At 28.5% G+C, this 24,512-nt stretch overlaps 1 protein-coding gene across 6 annotated transcripts; it reads right to left on the reverse strand.

The window, feature by feature from the left end:
• Positions 1-1,920: 1,920 nt before the first annotated feature.
• LOC135923149 (thyrotropin-releasing hormone receptor-like) lies at positions 1,921-24,137 on the reverse strand. Of its 6 annotated transcripts, none has more exons than XM_065457741.1 (5): positions 24,021-24,137; positions 21,361-21,467; positions 20,303-20,467; positions 16,268-16,370; positions 1,921-3,493 (listed from the first exon to the last, which is right to left on the reverse strand). In XM_065457741.1, exon 5 carries the CDS (start codon positions 3,431-3,433, stop codon positions 1,988-1,990), a length of 1,446 nt encoding a protein of 481 aa, XP_065313813.1. In that variant the 5' UTR covers positions 3,434-3,493; positions 16,268-16,370; positions 20,303-20,467; positions 21,361-21,467; positions 24,021-24,137; the 3' UTR covers positions 1,921-1,987. The 6 variants fall into 6 exon arrangements, 3 of the variants coding, with proteins under 3 accessions (XP_065313813.1, XP_065313812.1, XP_065313814.1); XM_065457740.1 differs by having other exon boundaries at positions 21,335-21,467; XR_010571143.1 differs by lacking the exons at positions 1,921-3,493; positions 16,268-16,370 and adding exons at positions 17,710-18,228; positions 18,267-18,740 and having other exon boundaries at positions 21,335-21,467.
• Positions 24,138-24,512: the final 375 nt, after the last annotated feature.

Raw genomic sequence — 24,512 nt, forward strand, 5'->3', positions numbered from 1 at the left:
TTTAAATAAAGCGCGTTAAATGGTTCTGAAAAAAAAATGATTCATAAGTTTTCCCGGATTTATTTAAATAAATTATTTTATTTATTTTTTTGAATATAAGAAAGAAAGAAAGAAAGAAAGAAAGAAAGAAAGTGTTGCTCATTGGAAATAACTTAAAAATGATATAAATAATGATGAATTAATGATTGTCTTTTATTTTTACGAGGACATATAAAGACTTTATACTTTAGATAAGACTTCCCAAACCACCAGGATGGGACACATTCCCAAAATGCTTACCAGGGGCTAACTAGCAATGATGCGGCCTCGAGGGCAAATTTTTTTTAGCAGCAGGCGTTTTTATTGGGAGCTTTGATACCACACTCCCCATTTTGCATGTTTTACAATCTCAGCCGGTTCCCCTTATGTAGGGATTATCAGGATCAAGTTAGACAGGAATTAAAGATATTTATTTAATTAATAAAATAGTGATGGTTTATCCCAATTCATAAGTATATATATATTATATATTTCAGTAAAAGTGTTCAGGTATAAATAAAACATTTGAATTTTATTTCAGCAAGAAAATAAATCAAATTTTTACAATTATCGATACTTTTTATATATTAGATCTATATAACTACAAAACAATGTACAAACATATCATATAATATTATAAATTAAAGACCATTAAAATATAAAGTAGAATATATATATATAATTATTACTAAATGCAAATTAAATTAAATATAAAAAAAAAATGTATGTTTAACTTTATATAATAAATGTAACGAAAATCATATAATATCCTTATATATATTACATACAAACTTATAATAATATTACACTAACAATTGTTTATTAAAATAAATCATTTATGATTATAACTTATTATTAATATATAAATGCTTGACACACAAAAAAAAAATAATTAAAAGCCCGAATTTTTGAATGTTTAAAATAATGTGTAGTTACAAATGTTTTCCATACCATATACAAAACGAGCATATCGGTTTATCACTTAATTTTTCTTTTGATAAGAGGCACCTCTTCCAATTTTGTGTCATGCCATGCGCCTTCTTCAATTAACATTCCATGCGAGCGCAGGTAGGAATTATTGTATGGAACACTTCTTCACCGGCTGGCACTTTGGTTCCTCTATCCTCCACCATGAAAGGATTTTAAGGGATCGAGTTAGACAAGAATTGAAGAAATTTATTTAAGTAATAAAATAACGATGTTTTATTATCACAATTTATCAATATACATATATATATCTCTTTCGGAAAAAAGTTAAAACATTTGAGTATTATATTTTAATAAGAAAATAAAAAAAAATTAACAGTTACAATTATCGATACTTTAAATATTAAAATTTATATCCACAAAATAATATTACAAACAGAAAATACAATATTATAAATAATAGACCTATTTAAATATAAAGTAGAATATATATATATATAATATTACTACAGTGTGTAGTGAATTTTCCGTTTTTATACATAATTTTTTTAAGGAAAAAAATTTATATCTTTAAAATGATGGTAGAAAAATAAGAATAATAATTCAGTTATTAATTCGAATCCAAATCAAGTAATAAATAATAATAATATAAAAACAGCATGAGTATATGTGAAAAGGATTTATTATTTTAAAATGAAGGTTATGTCAGTTCCTTGGAAAAGAGGCTTACAATGAAAATTATCTAGTAGTTCGATTTATGAATGGCAATAGAATTGACGATCAATCGAAGATATTATAAATATTATAAGATAATAGTATATTTGAAAAATTATATATGTTCATGTGTCTATTATGAACATATATCAGAGGTCCAATAAAAAATTTTTTCTGTATTTTCTATTGATAATCATTTTAAATGTATTTATTAGCATCACTCATGGTTTTCATTATTTGCGATTATACATTCGTTTATGATCTTACCTTCCTTGTACCACAAAAAATTCATTTTGAATTGAAACTCACACTTTTATTGCCAATATACTTAATATCTCTGACAAGGGGTGTGTGTATCGATATATTCATTACTCTTAAAATCCTTCAGTTTTACCGATTTTTCATTAGAATCTTGGCATTCGGTGTAAGCTGTAGAGTTGCCCTTTCTTGAACTTAAATCGTAAATGCTACCCTTTCTTTTAAAATTCGTTAGCTTGCTGGAGAAGAGTGTCTTGATTATACGCGTACCTGTTGAAAAAAAGTTCGTCCAAGCATCTCGTTGATATAGCTTAAAGCAAGGTAAAAAAATTCCGGTGAACGTTTTCCTGAATTTTTTGTTTAGCAAGCAATATAAAACGAAATTGAGACAAGCATGAACTGCCATAAGTAAATTGGCAAAATTATTGCACAGTCTCCAGATAACCGATTCTTGTGTCTCGGGTTTAAGTTGGAAAGCTACCAAGAGTATAGCCGAGGGTAAATGACAAAACGTGAAGATTATGACTACTACAATGAGCATGTAAGTTATTCGTGTCTCAGCTATATTCCTTTTACTACGAGAAATACTACTATTGCCGTTCCAAGTCTTGGTCAACTTTCTTTGGATACCGGCAAATTTGCGTATCCATATAATTAATAATGAATTAAATATGAGAATAAGTGTCAGCGGGAAAAAACAGAAAAATACGCTCGTAAACCAGAAATACCCCCTCTGATAAGTTTCGTTCAAGTAAAGAGGAGTGTCGCTTAGAAAATATTTTTTGACACGTATTGGGGTTGGATTGGTCGCTCCTTTGAGCATAGTTTCCTGTACGGTATGTAAAAGTTTCGAAGTATTTGCAGGGATCTTCACATAAACGAGATTATTTTGACTAAATAAAGATGTCGTATTAAGGAAAGATGATTCTATGGAATCATCTTTCGCGTAGACGCTATCGACTCTTCTTTCAAAAAATGTGGGAAAAGTCCCGCCAATTGATATCAGAAAAACTGCGAGAACCACACATTTAGCTTTCTCAAGCGTGCAGAAAATTTTACCCTCGATAGGGTTACTCACTACTACGAATCGTTCTATGGTAAATGAGACGACTATCCAAACCGAGGCATTACTGAAGATATCCGCGAGGGAGTAGCCCCCTATCAAATACTGCATATACCAATAATTGCCCCTAATAGTATCGTAATGTTGAAAGCTGAGAAGGAAATGAAACGAGAGATAAAACATATCTGAAAATGCCAGGGAAGCCAAATAAAAGTTTGTGGAGGATTTCATGTGTTTACGCGATAATATTAGGAGAGTACATAAGTTCCCTGGAATGCCCATGGCTAATATTATGGGTAAGCATATTTTTTGCACCACAAACCTCACCCTGTTCAGCAAAATAAATTCCTGATGCTTGGTTTCATTTAGACTGTCTGTGGGTTCATTGGATATCAATAACGATATATTTAAAAGTTCTAAGTAATTTAAAAATTGGGACGAATTTACCGCCATTTGTATGTATGTATGTGTGTAGGTTTGTGCTGAAATAGTTTGTAGGTATCCTTATAGAATCTTAAGTGTAATAAATATAATAGATAACATGAATTAATTTAAATTATAGAATTATAGTTATAGTTATAATTATAATTTATTTTTTATTAAAAAAAACCAGAGTTGTTAAAGGATCTAGAAACAAGTATCTAGATCCTGTATCTAGATATAAAAATGAGGTATCTGTCTCTAGATAGATTTTTAATTTAAATATCTGTATCTAGATATTATTTTAGATGTATCTGTATCTAGATCCATTTAAAAAGTATCTTTTAACAACTCTGAAAAAAATCCAAAACTTAAGAAGAAGAAGAAAAAAGAAGGTTTTTTGATTTTTTAAGCTTACAATGTAACGTGGCTGATGGGGCGACTGACAAATGATTAAATTAGAGGATATTATATTTAGTGTTAATCTTCTTTTTTTTAAAAAAAATATATAATTAAAATTGAATAAAATATCATAATTTTTTTAAAAAATGAGCAATTATAAAGCTTGATTTATATCTTAATACGAATTATTATGTGTTAGAAAGCTACGACTTTTTTTTTGTTCACTGTCTTAGTAAGTGTTGTTAAACGGTTTCATTTGAGCCGGTTTTTAAAACCGGCTAAAACCGGCTAAAACCGGCTAACTCAACATTATAGCCAGGAAAATAATGCCCTAATCGTCGAGATTTAGTCAACAGATGTTCAATCCTATGTGCCATTTATGAGCAAAATCTTTAGTGCTTGGCATAATATTTATTCTGGATAAAATATATGAGTTAGCCCTTTTTTAAAATCGGCTCAAATGAATGAAGAAAGAAAGAAAGAAAGAAAGAAAGAAAGAAAGAAAGAAAGAAAGAAAGAAAGAAAGAAAGAAAGAAAGAAAGAAAGAAAGAAAGAAAGAAAGAAAGAAAGAAAGAAAGAAAGAAAGAAAGATAGAAAGAAATAACTATAAAGATATTAGGACCAATCTCCACCTGGTCAACTTTGCTTGGTTTAAATAGTCGTTTCTGGTTTGTCACGCTAAATACCTGAATATTTATGTACAGTGTTGTGCAGATTTTAATTTAAAATATATTTCCATAGTTTTATTTTTTAAAAATAAAATTCGTTTGTTCGCAAAATAAAATTATTTAAACTTGTTAACAAAAAAATATATTAGTGTTGTTAAACCACCTATCTTTAGAGTCAACTATTAAACAGCGTAGACACATTTTTATCCAGATAATATTCTAATCAATCTTCAAAGTTGAGGCTCATCTTAGAAGCTTAATCCAATTTTTTAAGTCTAAAAAACTTAAGACACAGTAGAGATGGCCAAAGTTAGATAATTGATAAGAATTCTAATAAATAAGGTATTTTAAAAAACAATTTTATTTTTTTTCTCGCAAGTCGAAAATTATTTTATTTTTTCAAAATAAATTTTAAAAAATGTGGGGTAACATTTAAAATGGCAAAATGTGAATTGTGTTCAATTTTATTTCCTGGAACACGGAATAACTTTGAAATTACGCAAATAATTTTAACGTTCCAAACTGATCCATCATCATGAATCGAATTTTTAGTTCCCCCAGGCCAATTCAGCCCAAACTTTCATATAAAAATAAAATTTAAATTTAACCAATAAATTATGTAATAATAACAATAGTCTTCGATTTTCCCTATTTTAACCCTCAATTTTAATATAAATGAGTGTTTGTTAAGCGGGCTAACTCAATATTTTAGCCAGAAGAATGTTGCTCTGACTCTCGAGATTTCGCTAATTGATGTCTAGACCTTTGTGCCAGATATGAGTAAAATCTTCAGGCTAGCCTAATATTATTCTAGGTAAAATATTGAGTTTGCCGTGGATCAGCTTAAATTGATCCGTTTAACAACACCAACTATAATGATTGAACCATAGATTTGGTTTATAAAATTTATTGCTTATCCTATCCCTTATGCTCTTTTCTTTGAAACTCCTGATTCATTTTTAATCCCCATTTTTAATATGAAAAAAAAATGAGCAAATGTGTTGCTTTATACAAAATTGAGTAGAAGCGTTTTAGCGTTTGTTTTTAAAAAAAAAAAAATATTATGTTATTTAAGTTTAACTGGTATTCATTTTCATATAAATGGTTCTTAGAGAGTAGAGAGAAGAAGAGAGGAGAGGAGAGGAGAGGAGAGGAGAGGAGAGAGGAGAGGAGAGGAGAGGAGAGGAGAGGAGAAGAGAAGTTAGACTAATATAGAATTTTTGGTTTTTTTATATTATTATTTAAATTTAAATTTTTTTTTTTACAATATTGTTAATTATTTATATCAAGTTATTATTTATGTAAACATTTGTATAACTACCATTTGGTGAATAAATATCAAATCAGCATTAAATTATTTACTTTGAACCATCTAACGATGAGAATAAATGTAAAGATGTTGTAGAGATAAAGATTGTATAAATAAATAATCTTAGCGGTAAAAAGTCATAATCTCTGACCACCTACGGAGTTTCAATTGTAAGTGATATTAATTGAAATAAGGGAAATCATCGTCAAAATAGAAGGAAAAAAAAATTTAAGTCAATTCCAAACTGAAGATCAAATGGTTTATTTCCATTATTTCTTCCTAATTATACTTCTCTTTCATCCTAAACAATTACATATTTATTTAATTCAAAAGAGTATATTTTGAATTTTCTTTTTAGGAATTCATTATAACTTTGCAAGTTTAAATTTATTTATTGAAATATGGGAAAAAAAAAGGACAGTGGAAGTGTCAAAATCTTCAACTGAATTAGAGTTTATAATCAGAAAAGTAATATTTTTAAAAAAATAAAAATGGGGGGGGGGGGGGGGGGGAGGGGGGGAAATTTGGTTATGAAATCTCCATGAAAACCTTTTCTTTTATAAATATAAAATATTAGACGTTATACAAAATTCACATTTCAGGTTTTATCCCTGGGTTCCGATAAAGGAACAAAAATTTTCCACAAAAATAAGATTTTTTTTTTTAAAAAAAAAATGAGATTCCCTTCTAATTTATCGACAATTTAAGAAGAAAAAAATGAACTTAGAAAAATATGAGAAAATAAATTGTGAGGAAATTTTGAAAAATAATTATTTACCAAATGCGTTTTAGTTGGGGAAGGAGGGAACGGGGGTAAGGTGGGTCAGGGATCTATTGGGGTGGAAAATCTGAACCAAAATTCCTTCTGTAATATAATTATGAGTGAGAAGAGACCATAAAGAAATTAGCTAATTTATCTTTTTATGTCACATTAGATGAAGAGTGCGTGCTCAACTTAATAGACGATAAGTAACGAAAGATCCTTTGAAACATTTCGAAGTTTACAATTTAAGGAATTTTTAGTGAAGTAAGATTAATATCGAATATGTCGCGTTTTCCTCTAAATAAATGCGATCGCGATTATGACTTCGTGCCTACACGTTCGCGGTAGAAAATTGGCTTTAAAAGGGTTCGCGATAAAACGTTTCGCTAATATGTAAACGCTAGTAAGTATTTGGGGGTTAAGGTCGCGGAAAAATAGGCGATAATGAGTTTTCGCTAAATTGTCTCCCATGTAAATGTTTAGCGGAAAAAAAAAAATTTGCGTAATTGGTTACGCGATATTACCTACGCTATAAAATTCGCTCGCGTTAAAAACGACATTAGAAAATTAGCATTTATTAATATTGAAAATTTTTAGATAAAAAAAAAAGAAGTGAAACCACAAAATTATTCTTTAAAATATAATTTAAAGGGAAAAAAAAAATGTAGGGGTTTTCATTCATAGAAGGAAAAGTGTCGATCAAGCAAAGAAAAAAAAAGAGTCTTTCGATCAAACAAGGAAGAAGTGTCAATAAAGAAATGGGGAAAAATATTTCGACTCATAAGGGGGAATCTCACAAGAAAAGGAAAAAATTCAAATTAAAAATATTTTTTTTTTGTAGTATAATAATCCTTAAAATCATTTAAATTTTTTTGGTTTATTTACTGGATTTCAAATTTATATGTTATAATAAATTTTACTTACTGTATTTTATCCCTTAAAAAAGGTATGAATTTTTAGAATAATTTTTTTATATAAAACTCCAATGCTAAAATTAAAAAATTTTTAAAAATCTGAGGTAGCAAAAGGCGGTAGAAGATTAGATTACATTAGGGAGATGAAAAGTAGAATAAATGTAATGGATAAAATCGATATATTAATGAAGAGGGGATTTTTTTAAAAAATATTTGGGAGTATATCAAAATATTTTTGATTTGTTAAAATTAGATATTTTTTTATTGTTGCAGACATGGTTACGTTTTCCGCGATAACCCGAGTGTGATAAAATTATTATATCACATGCACACTATTGAGTGGACATCAGCCCATCAAAACTCAATTCCGATTAGATCCTAAGAACCTATGACAGATATCCAGGTTCCTTGATAAAGAGGGTGGGCCCCTTGTCAGAGATGTTTAATCTTTGTCAACCCAATTATAATGATGCCATTGTCAAACATTCGAAATACGGATATCTCATTTTAACTATAAGATACCCAGAGTACTGCAACGTTGGGCTAAAAAAATTTCTTTAAAGGTATCGTTTCTGAAAGATGTATATCAACTATTTCAAATAGCCACAATGTTTTGAGGATTCAAATAATATGTTTTGTTCATTTTCATTCAAATTATTTATGTATATGTAATTGAATTTGTTTGAGGGTTTGAACAAAAAACTGGAATAAAACCAACCCCGGTCTATCTTACTTATAAATTTATCGATCAATTTTTGAGAACCCTAAAACGTTATCAGAGTTATAAATGAAAATGAATTCGAAGAAAAGAATACAAGCATTGATTGTGATGCACATATGGGCTTTTGGTAAAAGAGTGGAATAGATCTAACCGTTTCCATTAACCCTCTCTCCTAATCCCTTCTATTGCAGTTCCGCCAACCAAGACATTAGCATTGTCGTCTAATATATTTTATTATATTATAACATTCAGAGTTGTTAAAAGATACTTAAATGGATCTAGATACAGATACATCGTCTAAAATAATATCTAGATACCGATATTTTAATCAAAAATCTATCTAGATACAGATAGAGATACCACATTTTTATATCTAGATACTTAACAACTCTGATAACATTACATTAAATAAAATGACAAAAACAAGAATTAAATTAAGTAAAAAACAAATAATATTTTTAAAAATATGGTTTTTTTTTTATTTAAGATCACGGTTCGGGTCAATTTTTCAAGAACCATGCTCCATCTGGTTAAAGTCCAATTTTTCAAGAACCATGCTCCATCTGGTTAAAGTCCAATTTTTCAAGAACCATGCTCCATCCGGTTAAAGTCCATTTTTTCAAGAACCATGCTCCATCCGGTTAAAGTCCATTTTTTCAAGAACCATGCTCCATCCGGTTAAAGTCCATAGGTCAGGTCTGGATCCAAGATCGGACATTGACCCTCATATATATGGTAATGGTTTTTATTATTTAAATAATAATTTAAAGGAAAAAATTCAGGGTTCTATCATCCAAAAAAAAGGAAAAGGTCGGAACAACCAATTAAAAAGGGGCCAATCAAACTAGGAAAAGTGTCAATCAAAAATAATAAAATTGTTATTCTTTCTTTCTTTCTTTCTTTCTTATTGTATATTTAATTTTGTCAATTTTTTAATAAATCTTAAAAAATTCATTTAATTTAAGGATATTTACTGGATTGCATTTATAAACACATAAAACTTACTCGCAGATTAACACGAAAAAAAAAGAATGAATTTAGGGAATTTGTATAAACCCATCCTAAAAAGAGGTATCAAAGGGAATTTATGATTTGGAATCATTAGAAATGAAAATTACATTTAAAATCGATATATTGATGAGCAGGGAACATTATGAAAATTATTAGTGGTATCAAAATATTTTTATTTTACCGAATAAGTTAATTTTATTCATCAGTTTTTGTTATCTCGGTAGATATGATACGTGTGGCCCATCATTTTTTATATTGAATAATTTTAATGATTTGTTATGATTATTGATAAGGTCTATGTACTCTATATATATACATATATCAATGAATAGACTTAAATATATGTTTTGCCAAGGTCGGTTTCAGCAAATAAAACCGAGTGTAATAAAATGATCATATCACATGCACGCTATAGTTTGTTCATCAAGACTCAATTCCAATTGAATCCTACGAACCTATGACAAATATCCCGGAAATGTTCAATTCCTTGATAAAGGGGATTGGCACTTTGTCAGAGATTTAATCTTTCTCTACCCAAATATGCAATTGTCAAACATTCGAAATACGGTTATCTCATTTTAACGGTTAAAGGTTAGCCATTTAACAGGTTGTATCTCCTTCTTCTAATACAACTTCCCATTTGTTAAATCACTGTTAATATAAACAAAATCTTTTCCATCGGAAATACCCAGTCCCGCTGTTTGAAATCAGTATTTAATATGTGTTGGGTGGCATAACAAAGATGCAACTGGCTCCCATAAAAAATTGTTCTATCAGCCCTTTATAATATAATAAAATAAGGCTATCTGCCACTTTTGTTAGTAAGGCTGCTAGGCAGTGGCCTAGCTAGGAATTTTCCTGGATATCAATAACGATAAATTTGAAAGTTCTAAGTAATTTAAGAATTGGGACGAATTTAACGCCATTTGTATGTATGAATGTATGTATGTTTGTGCTGAAATAGTTTGTAGATATCCTTATAGAATCTTAAGTGCAATAAATGTAATAGATAACACGAATTAAATTATGGAATTATAGCTGTAATTATAATTTATTTTTTATTAAAAAAATCCAGAGTTGTTAAAGGATCTAGATACAAGTATCTAGATATAAAAATGTGGTATCTGTATCTAGATAGATTTTTGATTTAAATAATCTGTATCTAGATATTATTTTAGACGATGTATCTGTATCTAGATCCTTTTAAAAAGTATCTTTTAACAACTCTGAAAAAATCCATAACTTAAGAAGAAGAAAAAAAGAAGGTTTTTTTGATTTTTTAAGCTTACAATATAACGTGGCCTGATAAATGATTAAATTAGAGGATACATATATTTACTGTTAATCTTATTCTTTTTTTTTAAAAAAAATATAATTAAAAATTGAATAAAAGAAAATATTTATAAAATATCATAATTTTTTAAAAAAACGAGCAATTATAAAGCTTTGATTTAATATCTTAATATGAATTATTTGTGTTAGAAAGCTACGACATTTTTTTTTTCACTGTCTGAGTATAAGTGTTGTTAAACGGTTTCATTTGAGCTGATTTTTAAAAACCATTAAAAACGGCTAACTCAACGTTATAGCCAGGAAAATAATGCCCTAAGCGTCGAGATTTGGTCAATGGATGTTCAATCCTATGTGCCATCTTTGAGCAAAATATTTAGGTGCTTGCATAATATTTATTCTGGGTAAAATATTGTAGCCATTGAGCCGTTAACACTAGATCTGAGTCATGTCCGTTTAGCTTTAATTTTATAAAGATATTAGTGCCAATCTCCACCTGGTCGACTTTGCTTGGTTTAAATAGTCTTTTTTGGGCTTGTTAGGCTAAATACATGAATATTTAGATTTTAATTTAAAATATTTCCATATTTTTTTTAAAAAATTCGTTGTTTACAAAATAAAATTATATAAAAAACTTGTATAACAAAAAAAAAAAAATTAGTGTTGTTAAAACTAAACTATCTTTAGTCAACTATTAAACAGGGTAGACATATTTTTATCCGGTAAATATTCTAATCAATCTTCAAGTTGAGGCTTCAACTTAGAAGCTTAATTCAATTTTTTTAAGTCTAGAAAACTTGACTGAGACACAGCAGTAGTAGTAGTAGTGTTGTTAAAAGGCTCGTTTCGAGCCGATTCTTAAAAACAGCTGACTCGATATTTTAGTCAGAAAAATATTCCTTAAGCCTCGAGATTGTTCCTTCTACAAACAAAATCTTCAGGCTTGCCTAATACTATTCTGGATGAAATATTGAGTTAGCCGTTTTTAAAAATCGGCTCAAAACGAACCTTTTAACAACACTACTACTACTGTGTCTCAGTCATGTTTTCTAGACTTAAAAAATTGAATTAAGCTTCTAAGTTGGAGCCTCAACTTGAAGATTGATTAGAATATTTACTGGATAAAAATATGTCTACACTGTTTAATAGTTGACTAAAGTTAGTTAGTTAAACGACACTAAAAAAAAAAAAATTGATAAGAATGATAACAAATAAAAGTATATTTTTTTTTAAAAAAACAATATTTTTATTTTATTTTTTAAAATAAATTTAAATCTGGGGTGACCATTCGAAATGCCCAAAATGTGAATCGCGTTGAATTTTATTTTTTTTTCGAACACGGAAATACTTTTGTATACGTAAAAAACTGATCCATCGTGAATCAAATTTTTAGGTCCCCCACCAGGTGTGATCTCGGCGAAACTTTTATGTAAAAATAAATTTTAAATTTAACGAATAATTGGTATATATTTATGTAATAATAACGATAGTCTTCAGTTTTCCCTTTTTAAACCTTAATTATAATATAAATTAGTTGTTTGTTAAACGGATGGATTTGAGTCGATTTTTAAAACCGGCGAACTCTATATTTTAACCGGAAAAATGTTACCCTACGGCTCGAGATTTCGCTAATCGATGTCCAGACCTTTGTGCCATCTATGAGCGAAATCTTCGGGCTCGCGTAATATTATTCTAGGTCAAAATATTGAGTTAGCGGCTTTTAAAAATCGACTCAAATCGATTCGTTTAACAACACCGAAATGATCGAACCTTAGATTTGGTTTACCAAAATTTATCGCTTATCCTATCCTTTATGCTTTTCTTTTGAAATTCCTGATTTGTTAAAAACAAATTTTCTTTCTTTCTTAGACAGAAGAGAGGAGAAGAGAGGAGAAGAGAAGAAGAAGAGAAGAGAGAGAGAGAAGAGAAGAGAAGAGAAGAGAAGAGAAGAGAGAGAAGAGAAGAGAGAGAAGAAGAAAGAGAAGAGAAGAGAAGAGAAGAGAAGAAGAAGAAGAGAAGAGAAGAGAGAGAAGAAGAAGAGAAGAGAAGAAGAAGAAGAGAAGAGAAGAGAAGAGAAAGAAGAGAAGAGAAGAGAAGAGAAGAGAAGAGAAGAAGAGAAGAGAAGAGAAGAAGAGAAGAGAAGTTAGACTATAATATAGAATTTTTGGTTTTTTCATTATTTTTTTTTGTGTTATAATTTAATCATTCATGGTCCTATATTGGAACATGGGATACTCAAGTAATTATTTAAATTTTAAATTTTTTTTTTTTTACAATATTATTATTATTTATATAAACATTTATATAAAACTACCATTTGGAGAATAAATGATTATCAAATCAGCATTAAATTATTATATTTTGAACCTCATCTAACGATGAGAATAAATGTAAAGATGCTTGTTGAGATAAAGATAAAGGGTTGTATAAATAAATAAACTTAGCGGTAGTCATAATCTCCGACAACCACGGAGTTTCAATTATAAAAGTGATATTAATATGAAATAAGGGAAATTCATCGTCAAAAAAAGAAGAAGAAAAAAAAAATATAAGACAATTCCAAACTGAAGATAAAATGATTTATTTCCATAATTTCTTCCTAATTATTACTCTCTTTCTTCCTTAAACAATTACGTGTTTATTTAATCCAAAAAAGAGTATTTTGGAAATTTTGATTTTTTAGAATTAATTATAACTTTGCAAGTTTAAATTTATTTATTGAAATATGGGCGAAAAAAAGACAGTGGAAGGGTCAAAATCTTCGAATGAATTAAGAGTATATAATAAAAAAAGTAATATTCGATGAGAGCATTATTTTAAAAAATAATAAATGGGGTAAAGCGGGGCAGGGAGGGCAATGTGGTTATGAAATCTCCGTGAAAACTTTTCTTTCTATATAAATATATAAAATTAGAATATTTTATAAAAATTGGCATTTTTCAGGATTTACACCTTGGGTTCCGATAGAAGGAACAACAATTTTCTACGGAAATAAAAATTTATAATTTTAGACGTTATAAAATATTCACATTTCAGGTTTTATCCCAGGGTTCCGATAAAGGAACAACAATTTTCTATAGAAATAGAATTTTTTTTTTTAAAAAAATATGATATATCCCCTTTTCTTGTCAACAATTCAGAATTTATTTAGCAAAATTGTTTTAGTCGGAGAAGGTAGAATGGGGGGGATGGTAAATTTATTGAGGTGGAGGAAAATCTGACCAAAACTGACCTTCCGTAATATAACTATGAGTGAGAAGAGACCAGAAAGAAATTGGCTAATTTTTCTCTCTTTTTTTGTCACATCAGGTGAAGGTCACATGCTTAGATAATGGACAAAATAAGTTAATAAAAAAGATCCTTTAAAACTTTTCGAAGTTTATAATTTTAGGTATTTTTGGTGAGTAAGATTAATATCGAATATGTCATTTTCTTATAAATAAACGCGTTCGCGAATATATTTATTGTTTCGCAGTGAAGCGATCGGGAAAATGTTTTCGTGCCTACACATTCGCGGTGGAAAATTCGCTTAAAAGGGTTCGCGATAAAACGTTTCGCTAATATGTATGCGCTCCTAAAGTATTTGAAGGTTAAGGTCGCGGAAACATAAGCGATAATGAGTTTCGCTATATTGTCTCCCATGTAAATGTTTAGTTGGAAAAAAAAATTTTTGCGTAATTGGTTACGCGATATTACCTACGCTATAAAATTCGCTCACGTTAAAAACGACATTAGAAAATTTATAAGGAAAAATGTACGGTAAAGTTTCAACAAGGAAAAAAAGTCCGATCAATAAAGAATAAGGTTGTCAATCAAACAAGGAAGAAGTGTCAATAAAGAAATGGGGAAAAATATTTCTACTTAAAAGGGGGGAAAGTCCACATCAAGAACAAGAAAAATCTCACAAAAGTTCAATCAAAAAAGTATCGATATTTTTTGTATCTTTTTTTTTGTCATTTTTAGTAATCCCTGAAATCATCAAAATTTTTTTGGGTTATTTACTAGATTATATGTTATAATATATTTTACTTTCTGTATTTTATCCCTTAAAAAGGAACGAATTTAGAATATTTTTTTTAAGTATCTGAGGTAGCAAAAGGCGGTAGTGAAGATTAGATTACACGAAGGAGATGAAAAGTAGAATAAATGTAATGGATAAAATCGATATATTAATGAACAGGGCATTTTTTAAAAAAAATAGTGGTGGTATATCAAAATATTTTTTTATTTTTACAGAATGTAAGCTAATTTTATTCACTAGTTTTGGTTATATTGGTAGATATATATATATATATATGTGGCCCATCATTTTCACTGAATAATTATAATAATTGTTATCATTATCGATTAGGTTCTATGTACTACTCTATATACTATATATATATATATATATCAATGAATGGGCTTCGACCCATTCGTCGATTAAAAAATTCTTGTATTTTTTTTAAAATTATTTATTTATTTTAGTCAAACTATCAAGAAATATCGGCCCTGAAAAAAAAATAATCATCCAAAATAGAGAATATCTTTCCAGAATAACCTATAATGGTAAACCAATAGAATAAATAGGGATAGGTTCTAAATCGCTAAAACAGAAATCGCTAAAATGGAAGAAATATCATCCAAAATCCCAGTTTTGCGAATCATATTGGGAATTTGGATGATATTTCTTCCATTTTAGCGATTTTTTTTTAATTTTCAGTTTAAATACAAGTATTTGATCCCCTAGTATCTATTAATATTAATTTCAAATTTACTTTAAAAATTTTCTAGGAGATATAAGCCATGTTTCCAATTTTTAGCGATTTTTGTTTTAGCGATTTAGAACGGGAACCGAATAAATATGGTCATATTTTTTTAAAGGAAGAAATGATACATTTAAAATTTGAAGTTTGTATAGTATATCCATAATCCCGTTCCCGATTATAAATTGTAAATAGTTATTTTGAAAAGTGAGAGGTTGGAGAGCTATAATAAAAGCTGAATCTAACATCTATAGGATCCTTAGACCCTTTATCGTAAAGGGAGGATCCTTAGCCTGTTTGTTTGGCATTTTTAAACAATAGTTGCCCAAAAAAATGCAAGATGTTTCGAATACTATTAAAAAGCCTTAGAGAAATTATCAAAGTAAATAGAATGCAAAGATGCAACTTGGAAAACATTGAGTGAATTTGGAACAACCGGATCTCCCTAATCCATTCGAAGCCATTTGGAATTTTATTTTCATATTAAATATGTACCGGTCCGGGTTTAGGCCTAGAAAAATTTCTAGTCAAAAAATTGAGGCCCATGAAGTTATTTGATTTAGGCCTTGGCAATCACGGAAAAAAATATGACATTGATCTTCATCTCAATGCTTAAAGATACAAAATTAAGTGTAAATAATTAAGAATTTATAGTCGGTGTTGAGGGTTTGCGATGAGGCAATTTGCCCAAATAAATCGGGTATAATATTGATCCATATTCTTAGCATCGCTAAAGCTTCGTCGTGATTAGCTACCACTATAAAAACCTAGTCTCTTCACATGATTTTTAAACATTTTTCTAATATCAGATTGAGTTTAATATAAAAAACTATTTTATTCTAATAAAACACCAAATTGTGATCCTGAGCTTTTAAATAGTAAATGGAATACAAATTTCGAATTGAAAAAATATAAGTAGATATATTATAATACTTTGATATCCTTCTTTAAAAAGAACATATAAAACAAATAATAAAAAACACCATTATAATTTTTTTTTGTAGTATTATAAAAACGAATTATAATATTTTGCATATTTGTTACAGATGTTGATTGCATCATTTTCCAAAATATCGTTCCTTTATCCTTTTCAACCCCCTAACCCTAGCTCTTGGTAATGAGATATGACGCAGAGCAAACCATAAATCTAAATTGAAAGAAATTATAATTAAATAAGTAAAGGGTGAATTAGGAATGAGGGAAAAGAATGGGAATTTTTACCCTTTAATATTTAGGTGGAAGTTTGTGACTAAGCGTCATAAAAATTGGGTATTACGTAAAAAAAAGTATCTATTATGATCCGAAATCTTTCGCAGTTTCATTAGATTTTTCTTAGTGTTTATACTAGAGCAGTTATTATCCCACACTGCGTAATATGAGAATATTTCTAAGAAGTTATCCTACCCGGTCCGATTATCCTTTTATCCGGATGAGCCAGAATTTTGAGCCAGGTCACCCCGATCTGGCAAATATATTCCTAATTTCATTTATTTTGGTTTAAGGTACATGAAAACATTTTCATGAAGGATGTGACATGGGTTTATCAGACTCCAATATACTCCATCAGTTAGTTTTTTTTTTAAAAAAAAAAAATTTATATGATATATAATGAAGAGAGACAAAAATTTCTTAAATTTTTCAAAAACATTAAAAAGTTATTAACATTATTGACTACTTATTTATCAATACTTTAAACAGAGACCTGCAGGTCCGGCCCTAAACCCGGCCCGAATAAAAAAATACCCCGGCTGGGCCTTAAATTTTAAAACCAACTTTTTGAAATGGCCATTATTAAGCTATAAAAAAATCAAAAATAAATATAATATATTTTAAAAAAATCCGGGCCGGCTGACTTTAACATTTAGAATTTAAGATTATCATGTGTTTATATATATATTTTGATATAGTATGTCTATGTTTATTGTAATATAGTATATGTTTATTTATTTAACAACAACAAAAAAGGGATATATCAATTTAAAATGAGATATATATATATATATCAGAGTTGTTAAAGGATCTAAATAGAAGTATCTAGATCCTGTATCTAGATACAAAAATGTGGTATCTGTATCTAGATAGATTTTTGGTTAAAATATCTGTATCTAGATATTATTTTAGACGATGTATCTGTATCTAGATCCATTTAAAAGTATCTTTTAACAACTCTGATATAGACCTGCAGAGGTTTCCATTATGATTCAAAGTCAAGAGAATTCGAATCCCCGCTGATTCCGAAACCCCGCACGACCTATATAATATTCTAAAGGAATAAAATAGGTTATATATTTTATACGCAATTTTTTTTTAAAATATTTTTTTTTGAAAGGAAAGAGTTATAATTAAATTTTGTTCAAATGTAAAAAAAAAAATAATAATAATTGCATCTAATTAGTTTAATACATTTTTCTGATGAAAGTTTGTATTCTAAATATTTTTTTTTAAAAAAAAAGTTGTTTTTTTTTTTTTGGGGGGGGGGGGGGGGGGGTGGGATTTTACTTGCGTCTCCCAATTTTCATATAATCCCAGGCACCGATACGATCATTACAGGTGAAAAGGTCAAAATTTAGAGAGGTATATCTTTTTAAATTTTCACTTTATCTCAATTTTTATTACTGATAATGGGTCCTTAGGTTCCCCTAGGCTGTAATATTATAAAGATAACTATTATCGTCGTGTTCTGAGACAGCAACCTTAGTTTCCTCGAATCTCAGTAAAAGATTTTCTTGCCACACCCCCCCCCCTCCCACTATTATATGTTGCTTTTTTTTTAAATTTAATTTTTTTTTATACTATACTATTTTAAAATATTTATAATCAAAAATTTATCTTATTTTTTATAAATATTGAAATTAAATAAATGTTTCTCGCATAATATATTATATATACATTTCTTTTCATATAAAAGCAGTTTAAAAGAAAAGGAAGCACTAATTTGTTATTTCTTGAAGCGTAATTTTATTTAGAGCTATAGATCCGCAAAACGGGTTCGGGCCGGGTCGGGCCTAATAGATCCGCAAAACGGGTTCGGGCCGGGTCGGGCCTAATAGATCCGCAAAACGGGTTCGGGCTGGGTCGGGCCTAATATTTTTTTTAAATAAATACGGCCGGGTCGAGTGGGGCCTTGGAAATTTTTTTTTAAATACATCTAAATTTATCAATTAAAAATATTTGAATTTATTTTAGAGAAAACTAGACGCCACATAAGTTACATATCTTTTATTTTGGATAATTATAAAAAATTAGTTTATATATTTAAATAAAAACGGGCAGGGCCGAATTTTCACTAGTTAGAGGCCCTACTCGTGAAAGTAGCCATTTTAACAACACTGCCAATTTTCTTTTTTCAAGTTGAATACCGATGATTTATTAAAGATTTACATATATATCGTAAATAATAATAAATTACTTTAAGAGCAAATTTACTAAGCGAAGCTACCATTAATATTGAAATCAAGATTATAATTATTACGATTACGTTATTCACCATCCATGGCCAAAAGTAGTTCCGATTTTTCTTTCATTAAATATGGCGTTATAAATTATTATTATTTTTAAAATTCATTTCTGCATATTTTTTTTATACCGGATAAATATGAATTTTTTCAGACATTTTTGGAACAGGAAACTAGGATTCTAGGGAACAGGAACGTATCTAGGAATCGCTAGAAGAAGAATTCATTTTTGGAAATTTAACAGGGAATCGTTTCAATGATAACAAGCCCCTAAACAAAGTGTAAAAATTTATATCTTTAAAAAAAAATTTGTATCGTTTTATTTTTTTAGAGGAATTAATTTTTTTTTAAAAAAACTTGCGTTCACCCATTTTTGCCTAGTGTTCGAATATTGGAACCTCTGCTTTTTTGATCTGAAATCCCCCCCCCCTCTACCATCTTTGTTAACTTGTTCTTGTTTACATGTTTATTGGCTGATATATATTTTTTTTACATGTTTATTTTCTATTTATAATTTACAATTTGTAAAAGTGTTCCTCGCGTTTCATATTTTTTTAAAAAAAAAGAGTTCAATTTACGGTTTTTTTTAATTGGCTGTGTTGTTAAACTGTTCGATTTGAGCCGATATTTTTAAAAACGGATAACTCAATATTTACTCGAGATTTTGTCAATAGATGTTCGAACCGTTATGACGCCTATGAACAAAATCTTAAGGCTCGCATGATATTTTTCCTGATAAAATATTTGAGTTGGCGGTTTTTAAAAATCGACTCAAAATAAGCCGTTTAACAACACTAGTCAAAAATTTGTGCTCACTATAAGAACAGGTAAATGTTTTTTTTTTTTACTGTAGAACGATTTCAAAAATAAATATTTGTGAATTTCATCAGAGACTTGTAGAGGTATTTTTTTAAAAAAATTTTGAGACCCGGCCCTGGTAAATTTAAAAAAATTAAAATACGGCCCGGCCTAGGCTGGGCAGGGTCTGCAGGTCTCTAAATTTAATATTTTTTAATATCATTTGTTTAGAACATTATTTAACTATTTTTATGTATAGCAGTTTTTATTTACATATTCAATTTATTTGTGATGAGTAATTTGATTTATTAATACATGTACATGTTCCTATATTTACGATCGACAACCTCAAATTAATATTAATTATTTTATTATTTTTTTAAATTTTTTTTATAAATTAAAGAAGTATTTTATAATTATTTTGGCATAGAAAAATTGTTAGTAATATTCAGAGTTGTTAAAGGATCTAGATACAAGTATCTAGATATAAAAATGTGGTATCTGTATCTAGATAGATTTTTGATTAAAATATCTGTATCTAGATATTATTTAAGACGATGTATCTGTATCTATATCCATTTAAAAAGTATCTTTTAACAACACTGGTAATATTGGATGAATGAAATAAAGAATCTAAAAGCTTTGGGCAATATAGTTTTTTAAGCTAAAATATCCAGTTATCCGATCTTCAAAAAAAAATAAATAGACTCAAATTGAGCCATTTAACAACACTAGTTCTAAAGATACATTTTTTTGTAACTCGGGGGGGGGGGGGGTATTTCATTAAAGTCGAATAGAGATAATAAATAAATAAATATATTATAACCTGTCTAACGCCACTTATCAATAATAATGATGCGGTAATCCCGAACATGGAGAAAATTATGATTGCCCAATCAAATTTGGGACGCTTAAAAATAAAGGATCGGGTTTTCGCGTAAATGATCGCCAAATCGTATATTCCGATACAGGCTGTAATCATGGAAATAATCTATTTATTATATCAAAATTTTATTTAAAAAAAAATTTTTTTTAGTTGACTCTTGGTCTTAGATATATATATATATATATTTGCTAAGCGGAGTTTCAAATCTAGCCTGCACCATGCGCAGTTAATTAGTGTTGTTAGAGGGTTCGTCTTGAGCCGATTCTTAGAAACGGCTAACTCAATGGTCCATCCAGAAAAAATATTACGCGAGCCTGGAGATTTTGCTCATAGAAGGAATAGAAGGTCTAGACATATAATAACAAAACCTCGAGGATTGGGCATAATTCTTCTGGCTAAAATATCGGGTCAGCTGTTTTTAAAAAATCGGCACAAAATGATCCGTTTAACAACACTACTAGTGATCTTATAAAGTTAGTTTTTAAAATAATAATGTAGTCACAATTTATATTTATTTTATTTTTATTATTCAAAAGTAAAATTCAGTTGCAAATTTTTTCAATAAACACAATATAGAAATTGATATTTTATATCATAGATTCGACCTTTGAATGATAACGATTTTTTAAAACATCATTATCGCTGATATTATTCATTAATTTATTATTATTTAAAAATGTAACTGGAGCTAGCTAGCAGAGGAGTGGAGTGGACACACAGCTGTTCTCCTAAAAATAAGGGTGGTGGTGGGAGGGGTAGAATTATCGTGTTATTTTAGATATTTTTTTTCAGATATATATATATATATAAAGAGGTCATGGGCAGCTCTCTATAAACTTTATAAAATATTTAGTTTAAATGTCTTTAGTTGATGGACATCAATTTACTTTTTAATACATTTAAAGAAGGAATCATCAGTTCTAGGGTTATCATTAATGTCATTGGATACGTGATATATTATATAAGTGTTACCATGCTGAGAATTGCAAACAACATACTTCCAGTCCTTGGAGAAAGGCAAAATAAGCAAGATTTTAAAATGGGCATATTGAATTAAATATTTATTTGTTTTTCTGTGCTTCCAATTCTTGAATTTATCTTCTTTCTATCGAATTTTTTTTTTGAAATAAAATATAAACTATTTAAAATATTGATTTTTTTATTATTATCTTGGCATTGGCTGCATGTAAGTGTCAGTCAAAGGATATTAAATTTTATAGAAATTTCTTTAAAGGGTAGGTCATACCATAAACCAAAGCCATACCATTTGAGCGCTTGGTAGTCATTACAAAGAATTATAACGCTTAGAAATTATACAAGACCACTATTAAATATATATATTATATAAATATATACCTATTGCTTTAAAGTAAGAAAACCTTACCAGCTGAAAAGTTTCATTTTTTTCAATTTTTTTTCCAATTAACGAATTTATTTTAGAATAATAGCGTGCAAGTAAACAAATTTTTTTTTAACTAAAATAAATTGCGAATGTTGTTTCTTTAAAAAACCCCAATACTCTACTGCTCAATTTGTTGGTACTTTGATTTGAATTAATTTAAATTAGAATAAGCAGACGATAAATATTTTTAATATGCACGAGCTCGAAATTATAATAAGCAGACGATAAATATTTTAATATGCAAGCGCTCGAAATTGTAATAAGCAGACGATAGATATTTTAATATGCAAGCGCTCAAAATTATAATAAGCAGACGATACATATTTTTAATATGCAAGAGCTCGAAATTATAATGAGCAGACGATAAATATTTTAATATGCAAGCGCTCAAAATTATAATGAGCAGACGTATGTAAGAGCTCGAAATTATAATAAGCAGACGATACATATTTTTAATATGCAAGAGCTCGAAATTTAAATAAGCAGACGATAAATATTTTAATATGCAAGCTTTCGAAATTGTAATAAGCAGACGATAGATATTTTAATATGCAAGCGCTCGAAATTGTAATAAGCAGACGATACATATTTTTAATATGCAAGAGCTCGAAATTATAATGAGCAGATAAATATTTTAATATGCAAGCGCTCAAAATTATAATGAGCAGATGTATGCAAGAGCTCGAAATTATAATAAGCAGACGATACATATTTATAATATGCAAGAGCTCGAAATTATAATAAGCAGACGATAAATATTTTAATATGCAAGCGCTCGAAATTGTAATAAGCAGACGATAGATATTTTAATATGCAAGCGCTCGAAATTGTAATAAGCAGACGATACATATTTTTAATATGCAAGAGCTCGAAATTATAATGAGCAGACGATAAATATTTTAATATGCAAGCGCTCAAAATTATAATGAGCAGACGTATGCAAGAGCTCGAAATTATAATAAGCAGACGAAACATATTTTCAATATGCAAGAGCTCGAAATTATAATAAGCAGACGATAAATATTTTAATATGCAAGCGCTCGAAATTGTAATAAGCAGACGATAGATATTTTAATATGCAAGCGCTCGAAATTGTAATAAGCACGATAAATATTTTAATATGCAAGCGCTCGAAATTGTAATAAGCAGACGATACATATTTTTAATATGCAAGAGCTCGAAATTATAATAAGCAGACGATAAATATTTCAATATTGCAAGTGCTCAAAATATTCTATTTTTTTTTGCAACGTGATTCAATTTTTTGGCTTGTGAATCTATCATTAAGCTCTCAAATGTTCTGTTAAGGCCATGTCCTGCCTCCACTTTTTTATTGCTACGTTTAAAACTCACAATGATAAAATTGAGAATTTATCTCCTATCTTTTTAAAGCAAAGAAATAGACCAGGATGACCTAATTTAACGCTAATTTAACGCTAATCATCAAAAATAAAAAATTCATCATAAATTTCAATTATTTAATGTAAATTTAATAAAAGTAAGTGGGGCCACAATTTGAGAATTTGATTTTTGCCTTATCTTAATATATAAAAAAAAACACGAAAAGTATCCCTGGCCTAAATTGAGGCGGCCTTTTTATTAGTAGTTGCATTTTTGCGTTACAAAAAAAATGCATTATGCAAATCGTAAACAAAAATAATGTTTTATTAAAATTATTAAGTTATTTGTTTTCTTTTTCTTTTATTTTGATTTATGTTTGTCAATAAAGATGAATAATCAGATGTTAGTATATTTTTTATTTTTATTAGGTTCCAACTTTTTCTCAATAAGCAAAAACTCTCAATTGTATTAGTATCGTAAGATTCAAAACGTTAAACTGTTACGAAAGGTATATCGGAAAATTCTAGAAGATTCATGATTGCGATCCTAATTTTATTTAATAAAACGATTGACCGATGGACTCGAGGAATTTGCCAGAATCAGGAATGAGAAGGGGATTTATTAGCAAATTTTGGAAGTATTTTTATCAAAATACTCAAAAAAAAAATACGGGGGGGGGGGAAGGGAGTTTAGATCCTTAATTATTTATTTTAATATGTGAAGAATATAATTTAAAAAAACAATTATTTTAAATGGCCATTTTATTATCGTAAATAATTAGAAATGAGATGCTAAAAAAAAATTTAGAATTAAATATTTTGTTCGAATTATTTTATATTATAATCATATGATTTTTTAAACATAAATATATGGTAAAAAAAAATAAATGAAAATGAAATGAAGAAATTTACTTACGATTTGAAACGAGAATCTTATATATATATATATATATAAATTTGTCCTGATGATTTTTAAGAATGAGAGAATGAAAATTCAAAAATGAAAGTAAAGTGTAGAGAGTTAATATGTTTGTTTAAAGAATGTTATTTGTTTTTTATTTATTACCATAATAAAATTTAATGGTAAAACGCGGAAGAATATATATTTTAAAAAAAAATGTATTAATCGGAATTAACGCGCACGAAGTGAACGATTTAAAGGTAGCGTCTCAAAACGCAAATAATAAAAAACGTAAACGCAAGCGTTAACTTTTATTTTTTTTCTATATGAAACGTTTAAATTCTAAATAAATAGAAAATTGCTTCCCATGTTAAAAGAAATAAAAAAATTCTGGCCGGACCTGAAACTTTTTTAAAAAATAACTCAGGCCGGTGTAGGATTGTGAAATCAATACCCATTGTAGTTTCAATACCGTAGTGATATTTTGGTATTGTAGAATCAATACCG

The sequence above is a fragment of the Gordionus sp. m RMFG-2023 genome, chromosome 2 (assembly GCF_954871325.1).
Source record: "Gordionus sp. m RMFG-2023 chromosome 2, tfGorSpeb1-WG-v2, whole genome shotgun sequence".
Classification (NCBI taxonomy): Eukaryota; Metazoa; Nematomorpha; class Gordioida; order Chordodea; family Parachordodidae; genus Gordionus; species Gordionus sp. m RMFG-2023.

Bases quoted from the DNA above. Each gene is read 5' to 3' on its own strand.
- LOC135923149 (XM_065457741.1), bottom strand. From the start codon at position 3,433: ATGGCGGTAAATTCGTCCCAATTTTTAAATTACTTAGAACTTTTAAAT.